Source organism: Oncorhynchus nerka, linkage group LG16, assembly GCF_034236695.1.
Source record: "Oncorhynchus nerka isolate Pitt River linkage group LG16, Oner_Uvic_2.0, whole genome shotgun sequence".
NCBI classification, from domain to species: domain Eukaryota; kingdom Metazoa; phylum Chordata; class Actinopteri; order Salmoniformes; family Salmonidae; genus Oncorhynchus; species Oncorhynchus nerka.
This window is the reverse complement of record NC_088411.1, coordinates 35,048,934-35,067,724: the sequence shown is the minus strand read 5'-3', so window position 1 is coordinate 35,067,724 and position 18,791 is coordinate 35,048,934. Positions and strand designations below refer to the sequence as shown.

At 40.9% G+C, this 18,791-nt stretch overlaps 1 protein-coding gene across 2 annotated transcripts in view; it reads left to right on the top strand.

The window, feature by feature from the left end:
* LOC115144503 (myomesin-2-like) overlaps positions 1 to 18,791 on the top strand; it is a 74,418-nt gene that overhangs the window by 45,189 nt on the left and 10,438 nt on the right. For both annotated transcript variants that reach the window (XM_065002645.1, XM_065002646.1), the window contains 24 exons: positions 882 to 968; positions 2,244 to 2,332; positions 2,824 to 2,874; positions 3,525 to 3,689; positions 3,809 to 3,970; positions 4,827 to 4,968; positions 5,266 to 5,465; positions 5,569 to 5,622; positions 6,614 to 6,741; positions 7,044 to 7,227; positions 7,505 to 7,679; positions 9,240 to 9,361; positions 10,579 to 10,766; positions 11,136 to 11,262; positions 11,579 to 11,760; positions 11,844 to 11,958; positions 13,349 to 13,511; positions 14,311 to 14,417; positions 14,786 to 14,830; positions 15,355 to 15,491; positions 15,961 to 16,105; positions 16,205 to 16,267; positions 17,073 to 17,140; positions 17,372 to 17,485. In XM_065002645.1, the coding sequence (XP_064858717.1) occupies positions 882 to 968; positions 2,244 to 2,332; positions 2,824 to 2,874; positions 3,525 to 3,689; positions 3,809 to 3,970; positions 4,827 to 4,968; positions 5,266 to 5,465; positions 5,569 to 5,622; positions 6,614 to 6,741; positions 7,044 to 7,227; positions 7,505 to 7,679; positions 9,240 to 9,361; positions 10,579 to 10,766; positions 11,136 to 11,262; positions 11,579 to 11,760; positions 11,844 to 11,958; positions 13,349 to 13,511; positions 14,311 to 14,417; positions 14,786 to 14,830; positions 15,355 to 15,491; positions 15,961 to 16,105; positions 16,205 to 16,267; positions 17,073 to 17,140; positions 17,372 to 17,485 (3,013 nt within the window). The remainder of the gene's footprint in view (positions 1 to 881; positions 969 to 2,243; positions 2,333 to 2,823; positions 2,875 to 3,524; positions 3,690 to 3,808; positions 3,971 to 4,826; positions 4,969 to 5,265; positions 5,466 to 5,568; positions 5,623 to 6,613; positions 6,742 to 7,043; positions 7,228 to 7,504; positions 7,680 to 9,239; positions 9,362 to 10,578; positions 10,767 to 11,135; positions 11,263 to 11,578; positions 11,761 to 11,843; positions 11,959 to 13,348; positions 13,512 to 14,310; positions 14,418 to 14,785; positions 14,831 to 15,354; positions 15,492 to 15,960; positions 16,106 to 16,204; positions 16,268 to 17,072; positions 17,141 to 17,371; positions 17,486 to 18,791) is intronic.

The following is an 18,791-nucleotide window of genomic DNA, read 5'->3' as shown; positions in this document are numbered from 1 at the left end:
CACATTCATCAGTAATAAGGTCCTCAGTCAACCTTCTAAATCACCCTAGAGGCACCAGAACATCACATTCATCAGTAATAAGGTCCTCAATCAGCATTCTAAATCACCCTAGAGGCACCAGAACATCACATTCATCAGTAATAAGGTCCTCAATCAGCATTCTGAATCACCCTAGAGGCACCAGAACATCACATTCATCAGTAATAAGGTCCTCAATCAGCATTCTAAATCACCCTAGAGGCACCAGAACATCACATTCATCAGTAATAAGGTCCTCAGTCAATCTTCTAAATCACCCTAGAGGCACCAGAACATCACATTCATCAGTAATAAGGTCCTTAATCAGCATTCTAAATCACCCTAGAGGCACCAGAACATCACATTCATCAGTAATAAGGTCCTCAGTCAACCTTCTAAATCACCCTAGAGGCACCAGAACATCACATTCATCAGTAATAAGGTCCTCAATCAGCATTCTAAATCACCCTAGAGGCACCAGAACATCACATTCATCAGTAATAAGGTCCTCAGTCAACCTTCTAAATCACCCTAGAGGCACCAGAACATCACATTCATCAGTAATAAGGTCCTCGATCAGCATTCTAAATCACCCTAGAGGCACCAGAACATCCCATTCATCAGTAATAAGGTCCTCAATCAGCATTCTGAATCACCCTAGAGGCACCAGAACATCACAACTAAAAACTGATGTACCTAACTCAGTAGAGACCAAAGGAATTTCCAGAGTAGCATATTCAGTGAGCTAGCCTCTCTGCTAATACACAGTCTGATCACAATATTCTGCACACGTGGTCACTTTTGTGTTACCACATCCAACTGAAAGATTCACCATCAACCACTTCTACTTGATTTCTCTCCAGGTATAAAGATGGTGTCAGCATTGACATGTCATCAATTAAATACAATGTGCAGGACAATGTTGGAATTCATACCCTGGAGATTGCCAAGTAAGTTATTCTCATGGTAGGATTTTTTGGTTTTAGCTATAGCTAATCTATGTGTTTCAGACATTAGGAGGCACAATGGATGCACACCGTCAGTGGTAAAACAATGAGGGAAAGCACATGTTCTCATTGATTTGAGTTGTTTATTATTTAGATCCATTTGTCCGCAAAACATTATCCCATCATGGTAGCTTATCACGGCCATTTACAAAATCTGATACAATATCATGACTTTGCTCCTGGAACATTGGGGATTTTCACTGTGGCCTCCCTGCATTTCACTCACAATCCCAGTGTTTAATGTTAACTTAATTAACACACGAGTGCCCACAAAAGGGAGTCTTGTGAATGGTGGAGCTGTAGCTGTGGAGCTTTTCCAATTTAGTCAAAAGCCCTCTTGGGCGCCGCCCTCATCTTGAGGACTCGTCAGCTGTTCATAGCGAAGTGCTGAGCTCTGTGTCATTGGATCTTGGAGCTCCTTAAAGAGCACTGCATCCCCTCGCTGTCAGAGTGTCAGGGGCACCAAGGCTAGATCCCCTCTCAAGTCTCAAAGCACTTTTTGCCTCTCCAAATCAAAATGAAAGGTCTCAATAAAGAAATGCCACTCTGTATTCTCCCAGTGTTCAAACCCTTTCACACTCAAAGAGAACAACCGTGGTTTGGAGAAAGTGAGAGTGGACAGCTTTAAAATAGTGTGTGCAGGGTCAAGGTCTGATATCTGTCACTATTCTCAGCCTTCTCTCCCCCCTTGAATCTTCAGATGTTTGCCATTCATGTTTAAAAGCCTCTCATGTTGAATATCTCCTGAAGAATTCATGGACTTGTTTTTTTCTTCATCCCCTGCATAGAATTATTCTCCTGTCCTGAGTTCAAAACATTTGATAATGTCTGCCATGATCTTGAGTGTGTGGTTCTAGAGGTCAAGATACGACGCTATAAAAGTATTTAAATGTTCTGTATTTATTTGCTGTGCAATATTGTGCATTAATAGAGCCATAACAACATTTCAAATGAGGACCGTGTCTTGATATTTCACAGTATTAATTTTAGTCAACAGCAATTTGCATAATCTACATAATTTATCATCCTTTGAAAGTTTACCATCCTGTAAATTCAACTCATGAAATTATGTTTGGTGGTTAATAAATTAATCAAAAATAAATAATAAATCCACAAACAAAAATAAATAGATAAAAGTCTAAGCCTTAAGTATTGCTGAGATGTTTATGTTTGTTCATGTACAGTTTCCAATATGTATTCTTCCGGTATTCACTATAGGTGTGAAACTGATGACACTGCGCAGTACACTGCTGTGGCTGGTAACATTCATGGACAGGTCTCTACTCAAGCCTCTGTCATTGTCAAGAGTAAGTCTGGAAAGGCAAAAACATACAGTATACATGTTTTGTCAATGCATTGTTTTTAATATAATGCTTATTTAAACGGCCAATCAGCAGTGGACACAATAATAAAGCATACTCCCCACTACTGTTGCGGTAAAAAGTTGAGGGATGGGGCTGGAGAAATGTAATATCTCTCAAATTCATAGACAGAGCTATGGATGCAAGGACTGAACATCCATGACATCACAATTATAGTTTTAACCACGTTTTGAAACATTGGCGTAAAACAAGATTATATTTTGGGTTCTGATGGGGTACGACAGTTAAACTAAGCTCATGAGGCAATTAGAAGTTATATAACTTATAAGTCCAAAAATGTATGGAGCGACTGCTGATTGCCCCTTTAAATGGAAAGCGTATGTGTAATTACTTGATTTATACCATAATCATACAACATGATGGTGTATTGTATTGTTGCATAGTGATTGTGTGTGTATAATATGTCTGTTCTGCAGGGATCAGAGAAGAAGGACATTCATCTTCCTATGCATGGCTTCCTTACACAAGTAAGTCCACCCAACACAACTGTCCTGTGTATTCTCTCTGATACTTAATTTATCCTCTGAGTAGATTCTGAGCACCGTTGAGTCAAATCCACTCACTGGGGATTGCTTGAATAGGGCCTCATTCTTCTTGAATTGTAAAGATGTAGCCTACATATATGAATCAATGTACTCAACACAACAATGTTTTGTACTATAGTGAGAGACAAACATAAACTACTGTAGAAGGTATATCAATTCAAACATGCTTTGTTAGAATAATGTTGTTTTTGATTTATTTCCAAATGTTTGATGTGCTTGATACCGTTCCATTAATTCCATTCCAGCCATTACAATGAACCTGTCCTATAACTCCTTCCACCAGCCTCCTCTGGTATATATTAATCACAACACCAGTTGCCCTTTTGTCTTCTTTAAAAAGAGAATAGGAGACAGAGAGTGCTATTTAAGTGGTATGAATATGCTGAGGTACATAGATCGTTTTTGTCAGACTGTCACAATATCTTTAGAATATTTCAGAGCGCTCTCTCTCTTTCAAAGTGTATGTAATTGCATGGTTGCAGAAAATAATTGTGATCATGGTGCTCTATAATGATGTTACTGAAATAGAGTCATAATACTGTAAGTATGTCCTCCTTTACTGTCTTCTGCAGTTCCCATGTTGCCGGAAATCAAATACACCAAGATCAACATCACCTTCCTGGAGACTTTTGGCTCGGTCTTTGGAACAGAGGGAGACACAGTCACCTTGGCCGCCACAATGACCGCTACTCCTAACCTAGCCAATCTGCAGCCTGAAGCTCAATGGTTCAGAGACGGTATCACATTTTCTCTTACGATCATAACGCTCTCAATAACAGACGATTTACGAGGCCAGTTTTGTAACTTCAGCTACTGACAGGTCCTCACTTTTTAATGTTGCTGTTTTTTGTGTCAGATCATCGGCTGTCAGACTCCAAGTGGGTGAAGATAGAGTCTGCTAGAGGCGAGACCAAGCTGACCCTGCCTCACCTGAACAAGGATGATGAGGGTGTCTACTCACTCCGTATGGTTACAAAGGGGGGAGATGCGGTCCACAGTGCATTTGTTTCCTGTGCAGGTAAAACAACAACTAACTTTGAGAATTGTAGCCAGGGGCGCAACTTTCACTGGGGACGGGAGGACGTCCCCAACTAACTTCTGAAATTGAATTTTTGTCCCCCCCAGTTGTATCATTGGAATGTGATACAAAACAAGGCAACGGTTTGCTTTAGGACCATGCAGACGCCTCCAAGCGGTCGGGTAGGCTGTTTGCAGTGTTTATCCGACTGGATAAAAAATAAAAAAAATTCTAAAACCAAAGTTGCGCCCCTGTTTGTAGCTATACCCCCTCTGTGTGTACCAGCAATGCAGCTACTTTAAAAATTGTAGTGTCAGTAATATTCTGATATCTTTCAAAAAAGCTGATTTGGTCCTTTGATGGTTCTGTTCACAGGGAGTTTCAGGTATTGTGTGATTCAAAGCCATATATTTACAGTTAGGCCAACTTTTAGAATAAAGAGTGAAGCAAACTTTTGGAATATCATTTTTGAATTTTAGAATTTTGAATGTTGTTCTAGTTCTAGACATTCAGTTAGTATTGTTTAAATATTCTCCATGTAATGTCAATGGGGAGCTAACATGGCTGCCATATAATTTTATAGTGTCATGTAAATGCATCACAATTCATAAACCGCATTGGCCCAACTCGCTAAATACAGGGTTGTCAGTAGTTACAACAGCCACAAAGTCAAAATTGGCTATATTGTAAAAATGTATTAATTCAAAAATTTCAGATTTAAAGAAAAGAAACTGTAGAAATAAGCGGTGTTTAGCCATTTGTGGATGTAGTAACTAGTGACTACCTTAATACTTGGCTATGGCATGATGTACTTTGACAGAGTATGAAGATGTGACTTGCTTTGTCCCTGTGCCAGATGGTCCTCCCCCAGTGCCTGGAGCTCCAGGTGCCCCTATGGACATCAAGATCCATGACGCCAACAGAGATTATGTCATCGTGTCCTGGAAGCCTCCCAACACCACCACTGAAGGCCCCATCATCGGATACTTTGTAGATAGGTAACGGAAGGTGTTGAAATGGGAATCAAATGTGAATATTTCCAGCTACTTTTTCCAGATGCCATGATCTGACCAGGAAAAACATCAGGAACACGTTATATACTTTCATTTTTTTCTTCTTCTTATAATCACATAACAATCTAGGCTCCAAAATTGGAGACAAATCTGCAAATTACAACCTATACTCTTCCACCACTGTTCGTAGCTGGTGACAGGATAATGTAGCTTTATCAGCCAAAATGTCCTCTTCAGAGAATGATTTGGGGAGATGAACCAATTTTCCTCATTTTGTTTCAGATGTGAAACTGGAACTGAAAATTGGGTGCAGTGCAATGACTCCCCCATTAAGATCTGTAAATATCCTGTGCCTGGCCTGTTCGAGGGCCACTCCTACTATTTCCGTGTGCGGGCAATAAACTCACACGGCATCAGCAAGCCCTCCAGAATATCTGACGCCATCGCCGCCCTGGACCCCACTGAATTTGAAAGACTCCATGGTAATGTGGCGATGACATCTTAAACTTTACCTTGTGAGTTCATGTATTCTCTAGAATCAAATTAAATGTATATACTTTTATGTTTTTATCTTTGTTTTGACAGCCATCAAGTTGGGTGGAAAACTTGACGTTGTAATTTACCACCACGACGTTGAAGGTACTAAATGGTTTTCTATGATGTATGGGGATCCTTGAATCTCGATCAACTAGTTTGATGCAAAAATCTTTGATGTTCTTCTAAGAAGTCATGATATTACTTTTCTATGCTTATTTCTGTATACCTCATCAGACACTGAAAGGAGGTCCAACTCCCCCTTTACAATATTGCCATATCATTAGCCCTCACATTGTACCATGCCTAACATCTGTACAACAACTGTCACATCTTTTACATTTTAGTTATTTAGCAGACACTCTTATCCAGAGCGACTTAGAGGAGCAATTAGGGTTAAGTGCCTTGCTCAAGGGTACATTGACAGGTTTGTTTTACCCAGTCAGCTCAGGGATTCAAACCAGTAACCTTTTGGTTACTGACCCAATGCTCTTAACCACTAGGCTACTAATCAGCTGCTCTCTGTCTCAATATTTAGCAATAATGGCAATAATAGCAATAATAATTTTTCTCGGGGGGGGGAGGGACTGTGGGGGGGGATCTTGGAGGGCTGGTGGCCTGGTGGTTGGGAGCTTGGGCTGGTAGCTGATAGGTCGCTGATTCTGGTCCCCATTTTTGACCATATGGGAGATCTGACGACGTGCCCTTGAGTGCCCCAGACTCTGGATGGGAGTCTGTTAGATGACTGAATGGGATGTAGATGTTGAGCGGCTTCACTGCAAGTAAATTGTATGTTTTAATATTCAATAAAAAAAATAAAAATGTAAATATTTATATACATGAAATAACACATATGGAATCATGTAGTAACCAAAACAATGTTTACTACATGATAACATATGTTTTATTTCATAGTTTTGATGTCTTCACTATTATTCTACAATGTAGAAAATAGTCAAAATAAAGAAAAACCCTTGAATGAGTAGGTGTGTCCAAACCTTTGGCTGGCACTGTATGTGTATAGACAACTCGGGGGAATGCTCCCACTTGGGCAAAAAACAGTTTGTGAATTCTTTGTGATGTCTTGTGTCCGTAGATGGGAAGAAAGTACCAGGAACCCCCTCCAAGTTGCACGCTTCAGAGACCGACCGAACATATGTTGTCCTCAGCTGGAAACCTGCTCCTTATCAGGGCCAGGCCCCAGTGTGGTACTATATTGAGAAGGTTGGTCTCTCTCTGCTCTCTCACCTTTCTTTTTTACCCAAATTTTGCAGCAACAGAATAGAGACATATTTCAACATGGAATCACTAGATTTGTGTCCTCTAAAACACATTACATCTTTCTGGGATCCCATTTCAATAGAATAATCAAGGGCAATTACAAGTAGGGTCATGATTCAAATCGAATGAATGGTTGAAGTCTACATAATGAATTGGGGTTATGTCTTCTTCTCCATTGCATTTGACAGTATCTGTGGATGTTGTTACAGAGTGTAAATGTTGTCTTTGGGGCTCTTCCCTCACAGTGCTTGGCCGAGAGCGGTGCGTGGCAGAGGGTAAACACTCAGGTACCCGTGAGATCTCCTCGCTATGCCGTGTTCGATTTGTCTGAGGGAAAACAGTACTTGTTCCGCGTGCTGGCTGCAAACATGTACGGCAGCAGTGAAGCCTCTGAGCCCACAGAGCCCATTCAGACTCAAGAGCTGCGCGGTAAGATGGTCCTCTTCAGTGGCTTTATAGCTATCTCTTAAAGTCCTCCACAAGGTTGTTCTCAAGTATTTTCTCTAAATGTCAAACTCCCTGCAAAGCATAGCAATAGTCAAGGGTAGAATTGGAAAAAAGTTACTCTGGAAAAATGTTTAAAAAGTAATTTGCACCCATATTACAGATTTAGCCAATTTTTTTTAATTGTCCTTCATTTAAAGTAAGTTATAGATAGTTGACCTTTTGCCTTAGACATTAACCATGCCTTATTCATCTACTGTAGGGGTCCCCTCCGCTCCTGGTCAGGTGGTTGCCACAAGGGAGACTGATACATCTCTTCTTATCCAATGGGCTGAACCCAAGGAGCCTAATAATCTTATTGGCTACTACATCGATGTGTGTGTAAAAGGCTCTGGGGACTGGGGTTCAGCTAACCACAAACCTCACAAGAACAACAAGTATGTATTCTGTCTTGTACAGTGGCTTGCGAAACTATTCACCCTGCTTGGCATTTTTCCTATTTTGTTGCCTTTACAACCTGGAATTAAAATGGACTATTTGGGGGTTTGTATCATTTGATGCCGACCACTTTGAAGATGCAAAATATTTTGAAGATGCAAAATATTTTTTATTGTGAAACAAACAAAAAGACAAAAAAACAGAACTTGAGCATGCATTCACCCCCTAAGTCAATACTTTGTAGAGCCACCTTTTGCAGCAATTACAGCTGCAAGTCTCTTGGGGTATGTCTCTATAAGCTTGGCACATCTAGCCACTGGGATTTTTGCCCATTCTTCAAGACAAAACTGCTCCAGCTCTTTCAAGTTGGATGGGTTCTGCTGATGTACAGCAATTTTAAGTCATACCACAGATTCTCAATTTGATTGAGGTATGGGCTTTGACTAGGCCATTCCAAAACATTTAAATGTTCCCCTTAAACCACTCAAGTGTTGCTTTAGCAGTATGCTTAGGGTCATTGTCCTGCTGGAAGGTGAACCTCCGTCCCAGTCTCAAATCTCTGGAAGACAAACCTGTTTCTCTCAAGAATTTCCTTGCATTTAGCGCCATCCATCATTCCTTCAATTCCCAGTCCCTGCCGATGAAAAACATGGATGGTGTTCTCGGGGTGATGAGAGGTGTTGGGTTTGCGCCAGACATAGCGTTTTCCTTGATGGCCAATAAGCTGAATTTTAGTCTCATCGGACCAAAGTACCTTCTTCCATATGTTTGGGGAATCTCCCACATGCCTTTTGGCGAACACCAAACACTAAGTGTTTGCTTATTTTTTTCTTAAAGCAATGGCTTTTTTCTGTCCAGTCTTCCTGTAAAGCCCAGTTCTGTGGAGTGTACGGCTTAAAGTGGTCCTATGGACAGATACTCCAATCTCTGCTGTGGAGCTTTGCAGCTCCTTCAGGGTTATCATTGGTCTCTTTGTTGCCTCTCTGATTAATGCCCTCCTTGCCTGGTCCATGAGTTTTAGTGGGCGACCCTCCCTTGGCACGTTTGTTGTGGTGCCATATTCTTTCCATTTTTTTAGAATGGATTGAATGGTGCTCCATGGGATGTTCAAAGTTTCGGAAGTTTTGGAGTTTCAGATGGTGGTGCCCCTTGCTTAGTGGTGTTGCAGACTCTGGGGCATTTCAGAACAGGTGTATATATACTTAGATCACGTGACACTTAGATTGCACACAGGTGGACTTTATTTAACTAATTATGTGACTTCTGAAGGTAATTGGTTGCACCAGATCTTATTTAGTGGCTTCATAGAAAAGGGGGTGAATACATATGCACGCACCACTCTTCTGTTTTTAATTTTTTTAATTTCACTTCACCAATTTGAACTATTTTGTGTATGTCCATTACATGGAATCCAATTAAAAATCTATTTAAATTACAGGTTGTAATGCAACAAAATAGGAAAAAGGCCAAGGCGGATGAATACTTTTGCAAGGCACTGTACTTATTATTTGAAGTGTGATTTCATTCATCACAATGCTTAATTTGCTATTTTTGATTAGGTTTGTGGTTCAAGGTTTGACCACTGGTGAGACATATGCTTTCCGTGTGCAAGCCATCAATGAGCTGGGTCTTAGTGATGAATCACAGGAGTCCTCCCCCCTCTCTGTCAAAGCTGCACTCAGTGAGTATGGACACACACACACAGCAGACAGAATATACTTGTCATTTGTCGAGATTCCAACCAGGTGGAAAAAGTGCTGCATTCAATATGGCAGTAGCAACAGTAACAAAGAAGAAAATTGCAAATACTCAATTTTAGCGACCCACTGTGCTTAGCTGGAGGCTCTTTTCTCTGTGAATGATCACAGTGAATAAATTGTAGCAATGTTGTCAAGACTTTCTTCAAGGCCGTTGGTAGCTGTCCAGAAGTAAAACACACAAAGGCATCTAACTTTGATGCCTTAAGTCGGCTGAATATCTAATGATTATATCATCACAAGCATCGTATCATTAAATAAATGTCTCCAATAAATGAAGAGGACTGTCATTCTTCCTATTCACACGTTTCAGCAGGACAGCCTGGGAGCCTATTGGATTTGAGCCTGTCATCGTGTACTTTTCTCGATGTCCAAATGATGTGAATAATTTAGGCAATCCATTGGTTCGTAGAGTTCCTTTGGGACATTCAACCAACAACTGCAGATTGTTTCATCAAACCATACATTTCTAAACTCATTGACGATACTCCAAGCTATGTGGATTGCAGGGTTTTTTAACAACAATTATCATATTTACATTTAGCAGATGCTCTTATCCAGTGACTTATAGGAGCAATTAAGGTTAAGTGCCTTGCTTAAGAGCACACCGACCGATTTTTCACCTAGTTGGCTCTGGGATTTGAACCAGCGACCTTTCGGTTACTGGCCCAACGTGCTGAAACGCTAGGCTACATGCTAGTTGGCGCCATTATGCACTAAAATTAATGTATTATTCATGCTACCGAAAGCCTTAACAACCATAACCCTAAACTCTTAGAAAAATAGGTTCTGAAAGGGTTCTGCAGCTTTCCCCAAAGGATAACTCTTTTTGGTTCCAGTTAGAACCATTTTTGGTTCCAGTTAGAACTCTTTTGTGTTCCAGGTAGAACCCTCTGTGGAAAGGGTTCCACATGGAACCCACAAAGGTTCTACCTGGAACCAAAAGGGGTTCTTCAAAGAGTTTTTCTATGGGGAGAGCCGAAGAACCCTTTTTGGTTCCAGATAGCACCTTTTTTTCTAAGAGTGTAGAGAACCCTGCTATATATCCAATCCAGGTCATGTGACATGATTAAAACAGGGCCCAAAAAACAGGGCCCTAATCATGATACATGTTTAAGACACTTGTAAACTCTGTGTGCAGCGACTCCCTCTGCTCCATATGACATTGCTCTGCTGGCCTGTGACGGAGAGTCTATGGTTCTGAACTGGAAGCACCCAGTCCACTCCGGTGGCTCTCCGGTGGTTGAATACTACATTGACAAACACAGGCACGGAGAACACACATGGAGAGAGATCAACATCCCACCAATCAAAGAGCGGCTGTTCAAGGTACAAATCTGATCGACCTGAGTCATCTAAACACATCTGTACTGGTTAGGATTATACACTCTTAGAACAAAAGGTGCTTTCTAGGACCTAAAAGGGTTCTTTGGCTGTCCCCATATGATAACTCTTTGCAGAACCCTTTTTGGTTCCATGCCCTTTTCAGTTCAATGTAGAACCCTTTCCATAGAGGGTTCTACCTGAAACAAAAAAAGGTTTTTACCTGGAACCAAAAAGGGTTTTCCTAATGGGGACAGCCGTAGAACCCTTTAAGGTCCTAGATGGCACCTTTAGTGTAGATAGTGTAGGATCATATGGAATCTATTGCAGTTCAATTAGTTGTAACCATTTTAGTACTTTCCTTCACAACCACAGGTTGAACATCTGAGTGCAGGTGCAGTCTATGAGTTCATGGTTTATGGTGGAAGTCTTGCTGGTCTTGGTGCCCCCTCTGCCCCCAGCAAGGCCTTCCATTGTGATGCCTGGACCATACCCGAGCCAGGTACAGTACCGAAAACCTCTCTAAAACAAGTTTCTATTTTAAAGATGAAGTGTGCATAGTTCAAAGAAGTGAAGATCATTTTACATGCAAATACCGTTGCATAATTAAAGCATTAATGCATATCTCATAATTTTTCATGAATTATGGAATAGGTGTATTCAAGCAGAAGTTTATCGCCGGTACCACTTCCAACATCAATCGTTAAAACAGCAGCACATAGACATTACACAGTCTGACGTATGTGCTCTGACTTACGTCTGACATGAAGAACTGCTTGTCTGTCATTTTTGTACATTTACTGCACTCTGAATTTCAGGTCCAGCCTATGACATGACTTTCTGCGAGATCCGTGATGACTCTGTGTTGGTGGAGTGGAAGGCTCCCGTCTACACCGGCACCAGCCCGATCACAGGCTACTTTGTTGACTTTGCAAAGAAAGGCTCAGATGAATGGCACTGTTCCAACGAGAGCCACGCTGTCAGTCACCGCTACCACAAGGTACAGAGAGTATTCCTAGAATACCTGCGTTATGACAATGTGTCAGCCTATCTGGCACATTTGACAGTCCTCCTCGTTTTCAGGTGACTGGGCTGGAAGTTGGAGTGTCCTATGTGTTCAGAGTGCGCGCGGCGAACGCTGAAGGTGCCGGCAAGCCTTCCTTGGCTTCTAACCCTGTGGTTGCCAAAGCAGTGAAAGGTACTGTTGGACAGACACAAACAGACACAAATCCCTATGCTGCGCTTCAATGTGGCTTAGAGCAGAGCAGCATTCGTTCAGTGTGTTCCACAGAGAATGTTTATTTGGGTCAGGATTCCCATTAAAATGGGACTTAGATTAGAAGAGTAATACCACAGGGTGTGTAGTACACTAGACAGGGTTATGAGGAGGGGCTTAGGGAGGGGTAGTCTGTGCTTCTGTCGATAAGGAACATTGGGAGGACGTGGGAGTAGAGAAAAATAGATGACTCATATGGAGCTCGGTAGAGATGTTGAAGTGAGGAGGTGCAGACCATCAGGCAACCTGCAGAGGGCAGTGTTGTATTCTGCAGGGACATCAGCGACTCAAGCACAAGGCTTGTTGAGATCAGAGAAAAGTCATTTTCACAACTCTCTAGGTATTCATTCAACAGAGGATGCAGAACATAAATGCAGAAATAGTCTGTGAACATATAATGAACATACTACCCTACTATGACTGTACCAAAACACACATCTCTAGGATGCTGTACTACCCTACTATGACTGTACCAAAACACACATCTCTAGGATGCTGTACTACCCTACTATGACTGTACCAAAACACACATCTCTAGGATGCTGTACTACCCTACTATGACTGTACCAAAACAAACATCTCTAGGATACTGTACTACCCTACTATGACTGTACCAAAACACACATCTCTAGGATGCTGTACTACCCTACTATGACTGTACCAAAACACACATCTCTAGGATGCTGTACTACCCTACTATGACTGTACCAAAACACACATCTCTAAGATGATGTACTACCCTACTATGACTGTACCAAAACACACATCTCTAGGATGCTGCACTACCCTACTATGACTGTACCAAAACACACATCTCTAGGATGCTGCACTACCCTACTATGACTGTACCAAAACACACATCTCTAGGATGCTGTACTACCCTACTATGACTGTACCAAAACACACATCTCTAGGATGCTGTACTACCCTACTATGACTGTACCAAAACACACATCTCTAGGATGCTGTACTACCCTACTATGACTGTACCAAAACACACATCTCTAAGATGATGTACTACCCTACTATGACTGTACCAAAACACACATCTCTAGGATGCTGCACTACCCTACTATGACTGTACCAAAACACACATCTCTAGGATGCTGTACTACCCTACTATGACTGTACCAAAACACACATCTCTAGGATGCTGTACTACCCTACTATGACTGTACCAAAACACACATCTCTAGGATGCTGTACTACTCTACTATGACTGTACCAAAACACACATCTCTAGGATGCTGCACTCCCAGATGTTTATTGCTGTTGCCTGTCAACTTCACTCTTTGCTTTGTCACTCCAAAAGGTGCCCAGGAGATGACCTGCACAGTGGACGAGGAGTCAGGTGACTTCATCCTGTCATTTGAAAGTTGTCAAATTACAGAGAGCTCCCACTTTGTGTGGAAGAAATTCTACAAGGAAATCACTGACTTCTCCAAAGGCATTGTCATCAAAACAGAGGGCAATATGTAAGCTATGCACCAAACTTGTCAACAGATCAAATATATTTCAACAAAACTAAATGTTCAAGAATTATCAGTAGTGATTCAGAAGTGTGTAATATATTCACATTGATGTGCTCAGTATCTCCTGGACTCTATATTATCCAGTGGTGTGCCTTTATTTCTTTCTACATTATCCAATGGTGTGCCTTTGTTTATTTCTATATTATCCAATGGTGTGTCTTTATTTATGTATTTATTTCTACATTATCCAATGGTGTGTCTTTATTTATTTATTTCTATATTATCCAATGGTGTGTCTTTATTGATTTATTTCTATATTATCCAATGGTGTGTCTTTATTTTTGTATTTCTATATTATCCAATGGTGTTTCTTTATTGATTTATTTCTATATTATCCAATGGTGTGTCTTTATTTATTTATTTCTATATTATCCAATGGTGTGCCTTTTTACATTTTTTATATATTATCCAATGGTGTGCTTTTATTTTTGTATTTCTATATTATCCAATGGTGTGTCTTTCCTTATTTATTTATTTCTATTTACTTATTTATTTATTTCTATATTATCCAATGGTGTGCCTTTATTTATTTATTTATTTCTATATTGTCCAATTTGCCTTTATTTATTTATTTATTTCTATATTATCCAATGGTGTGCCTTTATTTATTTATTTATTTCTATATTATCCAATGGTGTGCCTTTATTTATTTATTTATTTCTATATTATCCAATGGTGTGCCTTTATTTATTTATTTATTTCTATATTATCTAATGGTGCGTCTTTATTTCTTTATTTCTAGCTCTAAGCTTATTTTCAAACACCCAGACCAGGGGGATGTGGGTTGCTTCTCCGTTGCTGTAACTAACACTGATGGTGTTTCTGCCAGCCATGAAATCCATGCCGAAGGTAGGCCCTGGCTGGGGGTCGATCATAAACAGGAGGTTACTTATTTATAACCCTCATTCAGGATCATGGTATGAAATAGATTTAGTCCGTACATGCATGCACACTGTACTAGTACATCTAAATCAACACAACAGCATGTCGTTATACGGCAGATGTTGGAGTCAGAAACAATAGTGGTGCCTTTCACTGTTTTTCATAAATATGATATGATGCCGTGATACGGGACATGCATGTCTGGTCTTGTGCAGTGCAGACAACTGTTACTGTCGAAATGTATGATGAAGTTCCATGTAAAAAGGAATCGCTGTGGATGATATTGGATCATTACAATGCTGAAATACACTCTCCCTTGTTTACCTCTATTACAGAGCTGGAGAAAATGCTGGCAAAGAGCTATGGTATTCGACACCCAGGTAGGTTTTGTTCTGAATGATTTAATATGGCTTTTCTATTTTGAAAGAGAAAAGGAATGTCCGCTACTCTGGTATGTTCCCATTGTGATTTAATCAGACCCACAAAAAAGATCAGAGTTGGATCTTTGTCAGGTCATTTTCTATTTTGACTCTCATACATTTTTGGTTCCCATCAAATAACCATTTGGAATACACAGCTCAGGGTAAAAGGTCAATTTTTGTAGTTTTGTTTTGCTTGAATAATGGGTGTATACTGTAGGGGCGTGTGTGCTGTTGTAGACTGGTAATGCGGGTTCATGTAAACCACATAGTTCCATGTAAGCCACATAGAGGAGACAACTGTTAATCCCAGAAAATAGTTTTTGTCAGCCCTCGCTCCATCAACGTTTTTAGCATGTGGTTCATCACAGCTTATTCTTATGCTTTGAGAAGGGAAATGTCTTCCTTTGAACAAATGCCATTTCTATCACAAAACCTACCTCTATTTGCATCACCTTCTTCCATTATTGTTTCTGCTTCCACAGTGATCCCTCTAAAGACTCAGCTGGCCTACAAGATTCTGGAGCGCGGCCGCATGCGCTTCTGGCTGCAGGCTGAGCACATCTCCTCTGCTGTCACCTATAAGTTCTTAGCTAACAACAATGAACTCTCACCGACTAATGTAAGACTCCCTTCCTTATTCCTGTCAACTCTAAACCGACACACTGTCTTTGTCCGAAATGGTGCCCTATTCCCGACATAGTGCACTTTTCACCCCCTTTCCTTATTTAGTGCACATCTTTAGACACCTTTTTGGCATACAGTGCACAACTCCTGCCTAGAGGTTCTAGGAGGCTGACCCTATGGGTCTCTGGTCAAAAGTAGTGCACTATACAGGAAATAGGGTGTAGTTTCAGCCAACACTGTAATTGAACTGACAATAGACTTGCACAGACAACTTTTTTTCTCTTAGTACTATTCATTCTACTCTATCATCACTATGTCATGGCATGAATAGACTTTTAAACCAAGACTAGAGTGGATTACACAACATATCCACATTATTGGATTCGCCCATTACGATTCCTCAACATTCACTTAATAGAGTCCTGTCATGTAAACTTTCTTGGTGTCTTCTTCTGTGTTCTCAGCCAAATCATGCGAGTCATGACGTTGAGGCTGGCATCATTGAGTTTGTGCTGGATCATTTCACAGAGGATAGCGAGGGCACCTTTACTGTTCAGATCGAGGATGGCAAAGCCAGAGGACAGTCCTCTCTGGTGCTTATCGGAGCTGGTGAGAGCCTGTCTGCTGTGGGGGTTGTGCTCTAATCCAGGGTTGGGCTCCATGAGAGATCCAGGACTTATCCCCTGTATCACTTTGTTTGGGTTGTAGATTTCAAGGCAGCTCTCGCTGACGCAGAACACCAACGGAGCGAGTACGTCAGAGTGAAAGACGGTAACAGTGTTTCAAAATATGCAGTTCTCTAATGTTTGGGAAATTCATTATGCAGTCCTCTAGTCTTTGGGAAATGCATTATGCAGTCCTCTAGTCTTTGGGAAATTCATTATGCAGTCCTCTAGTCTTTGGAAAATTCATTATGCAGTCCTCTAGTCTTTGGGAAATGCATTATGCAGTCCTCTAGTGTTTGGGAAATTCATTATGCAGTACTCTAGTGTTTGGGAAATTCATTATGCAGTCCACTAGTGTTTGGGAAATTCATTATGCAGTCCTCTAGTGTTTGGGAAATTCATTATGCAGTCCTCTAGTGTTTGGGAAATTCATTATGCAGTCCACTAGTGTTTGGGAAACTCATTATGCAGTCCTCTAGTGTTTGGGAAATTCAATATGCATTCCTCTAGTGTTTGGGAAATTCAATATGCAGTCCTCTAGTGTTTGGGAAATCATTATGCAGTCCTCTAATGTTTGGGAAATTCAGTATGCAGTCCTCTAGTGTTTGGGAAATTAAGTTGAGTAATATTTAAATTAGGTATGAATTTCAAATACTAAGATGATGATTTGATATCATAATGTTTTTTTCCTTCAAAATGGTTGACATTATTTATGGCAGCCACACACTGTTATCACACCTGCAAATCCATAAGCCACCCATTGTTACAAGGATATTACAAAGACACAAGGGTGTTATTAGCAAAACAATTGATGAAATCTGACCTTCATATGCCCGCTCTTCCCCCTCCCTCCCTCTATCCCCCCCCCTCTCTCCCTCCCACCCTTTCTGTCTCTCTTGCCCTCTTTCCAGGCCCCCACTTCAGTGAGTTTTTGTCAGTCCATGTCGGGGATGACTGCTCTGTGGCACTCATCTGCAAGGTAATTAAACATTCACCGAAAGTACAATTAGATTAAGCCAAGAGATTAAATGGAAATGATGGCATGAGTTATCGCTACTGCCAATCTAAACGACAAACACAGTCAGCATGATTCACCTCAGTCGTTGTTCTCCTGCGTTGACAGATGGTGTTGTTGTAATGCAGGCATGCGTCTTTGTTTGGGCTGGTTCACCTACCTGTGGGCTATGGGTTCTGTTGTTTCATAATGCAGGTGGATAATCTGAAGAAGGAAACTGCGCTGCACTGGTTTAAGGATGCCGTTGAGATTACCCCTGAAGGGCCAGTCAATCTGGCATCTGGAACCTGCAAGCTTCCTATTTCCCTGGTAATTGTATCACACAGACACACACCTTCTAATTAAGTGATAATGCCCGATAAGCCAGTGTTTGCAGGATATATTGGCACGGGTGTTGTCAAGCCCGAGACAAAGTCTAACTGTGCCAATATATCCTCCAAACACCGGCTTCAAGGACATGTTCACTTTTATACAAGAGGTTACCAACATATTAAAATAATGATTGACATATTTTCATTAAAAAACGTTATTTAGATTAATTTATTAATACTATTTCATCCTTCCACAAGATATAGTCCCAACACAAATCTAGGGTTGCTACCCAAGCCGGCTGGTTGTTAATTCTATTAATTCGGTTGCCAGAGACGCTCACCAGTCGTTCAGTCTTTTGGTTCTGTATTTATGGACGCGACCCAGACGTTCGTTTAAAATTTTCCATTGCCATACTGCTTGCTAGCTAGCCAATTACATCTAACTTAGAGTCACGTCAAACGTTAAAAAAATATATAAAAAAGTAGCTGCATTTGTTTCAGCAGTTTTCTAGTGACATTTATTTGGATACATCCATAACAATGAGCTATTGAGGAGCGGTTTGGCCTGGCATAGAATATGTGCTCTCTCGTCAGGACACCATTGTTCAGAGGAGCTAGCCAACAACACAGCTAACACAATCACTTCAAATTGAAGCTGTAAAGACTGCAAACTAGCTGCACTTCGTTTTGTTTGACCTTTTTTCAATTGACATTTCTTTGTACAGTGTCTTTGGAAAGAACTCAAACCCCTTGACTTTTCCACATTTTGGTACGTTACAGCTTTACCCCACAATGACAAAGTTTTTAGACATTTTTTCAAATTTATAAAAAAATGAAAAACAGCAATACCTTATTTACTTGTATTCAGACCCTTTGCTATGAGACTCGAAATTCAGCTCAGGTGTATCCTGTTTCAGTTGGTCATCCTTGAGATGTTTCTACACCTGTGGTAAATTCAATTGATTGGACATGATTTGGAAAGGCAGACATCTGTCTTTATAAGGCCCCACAGTTGACAGTGCATGTCAGAGCAAAAACCAAGCCATGAGATCGAAGGAATTGTCTGTAGAGCTCTGAGAGCTTCTGCAGCATTGAAGGTCCCATCATTGAAGGTCCCATCATTCTTAAATAGAATATATTTGGAACCACCAAGATTCTCCCTAGAGCTGGCCACCCGGGCAAACTGAGCAATCGGGGAGAAGGGCCTTGGTCAGGGAGGTGACCAAGAACCAGATGGTCACTCTGACAGAGCTGTAGAGTTCCTCCGTGGAGATAGGAGAACCTTCCAGAAGGACATCCATCTC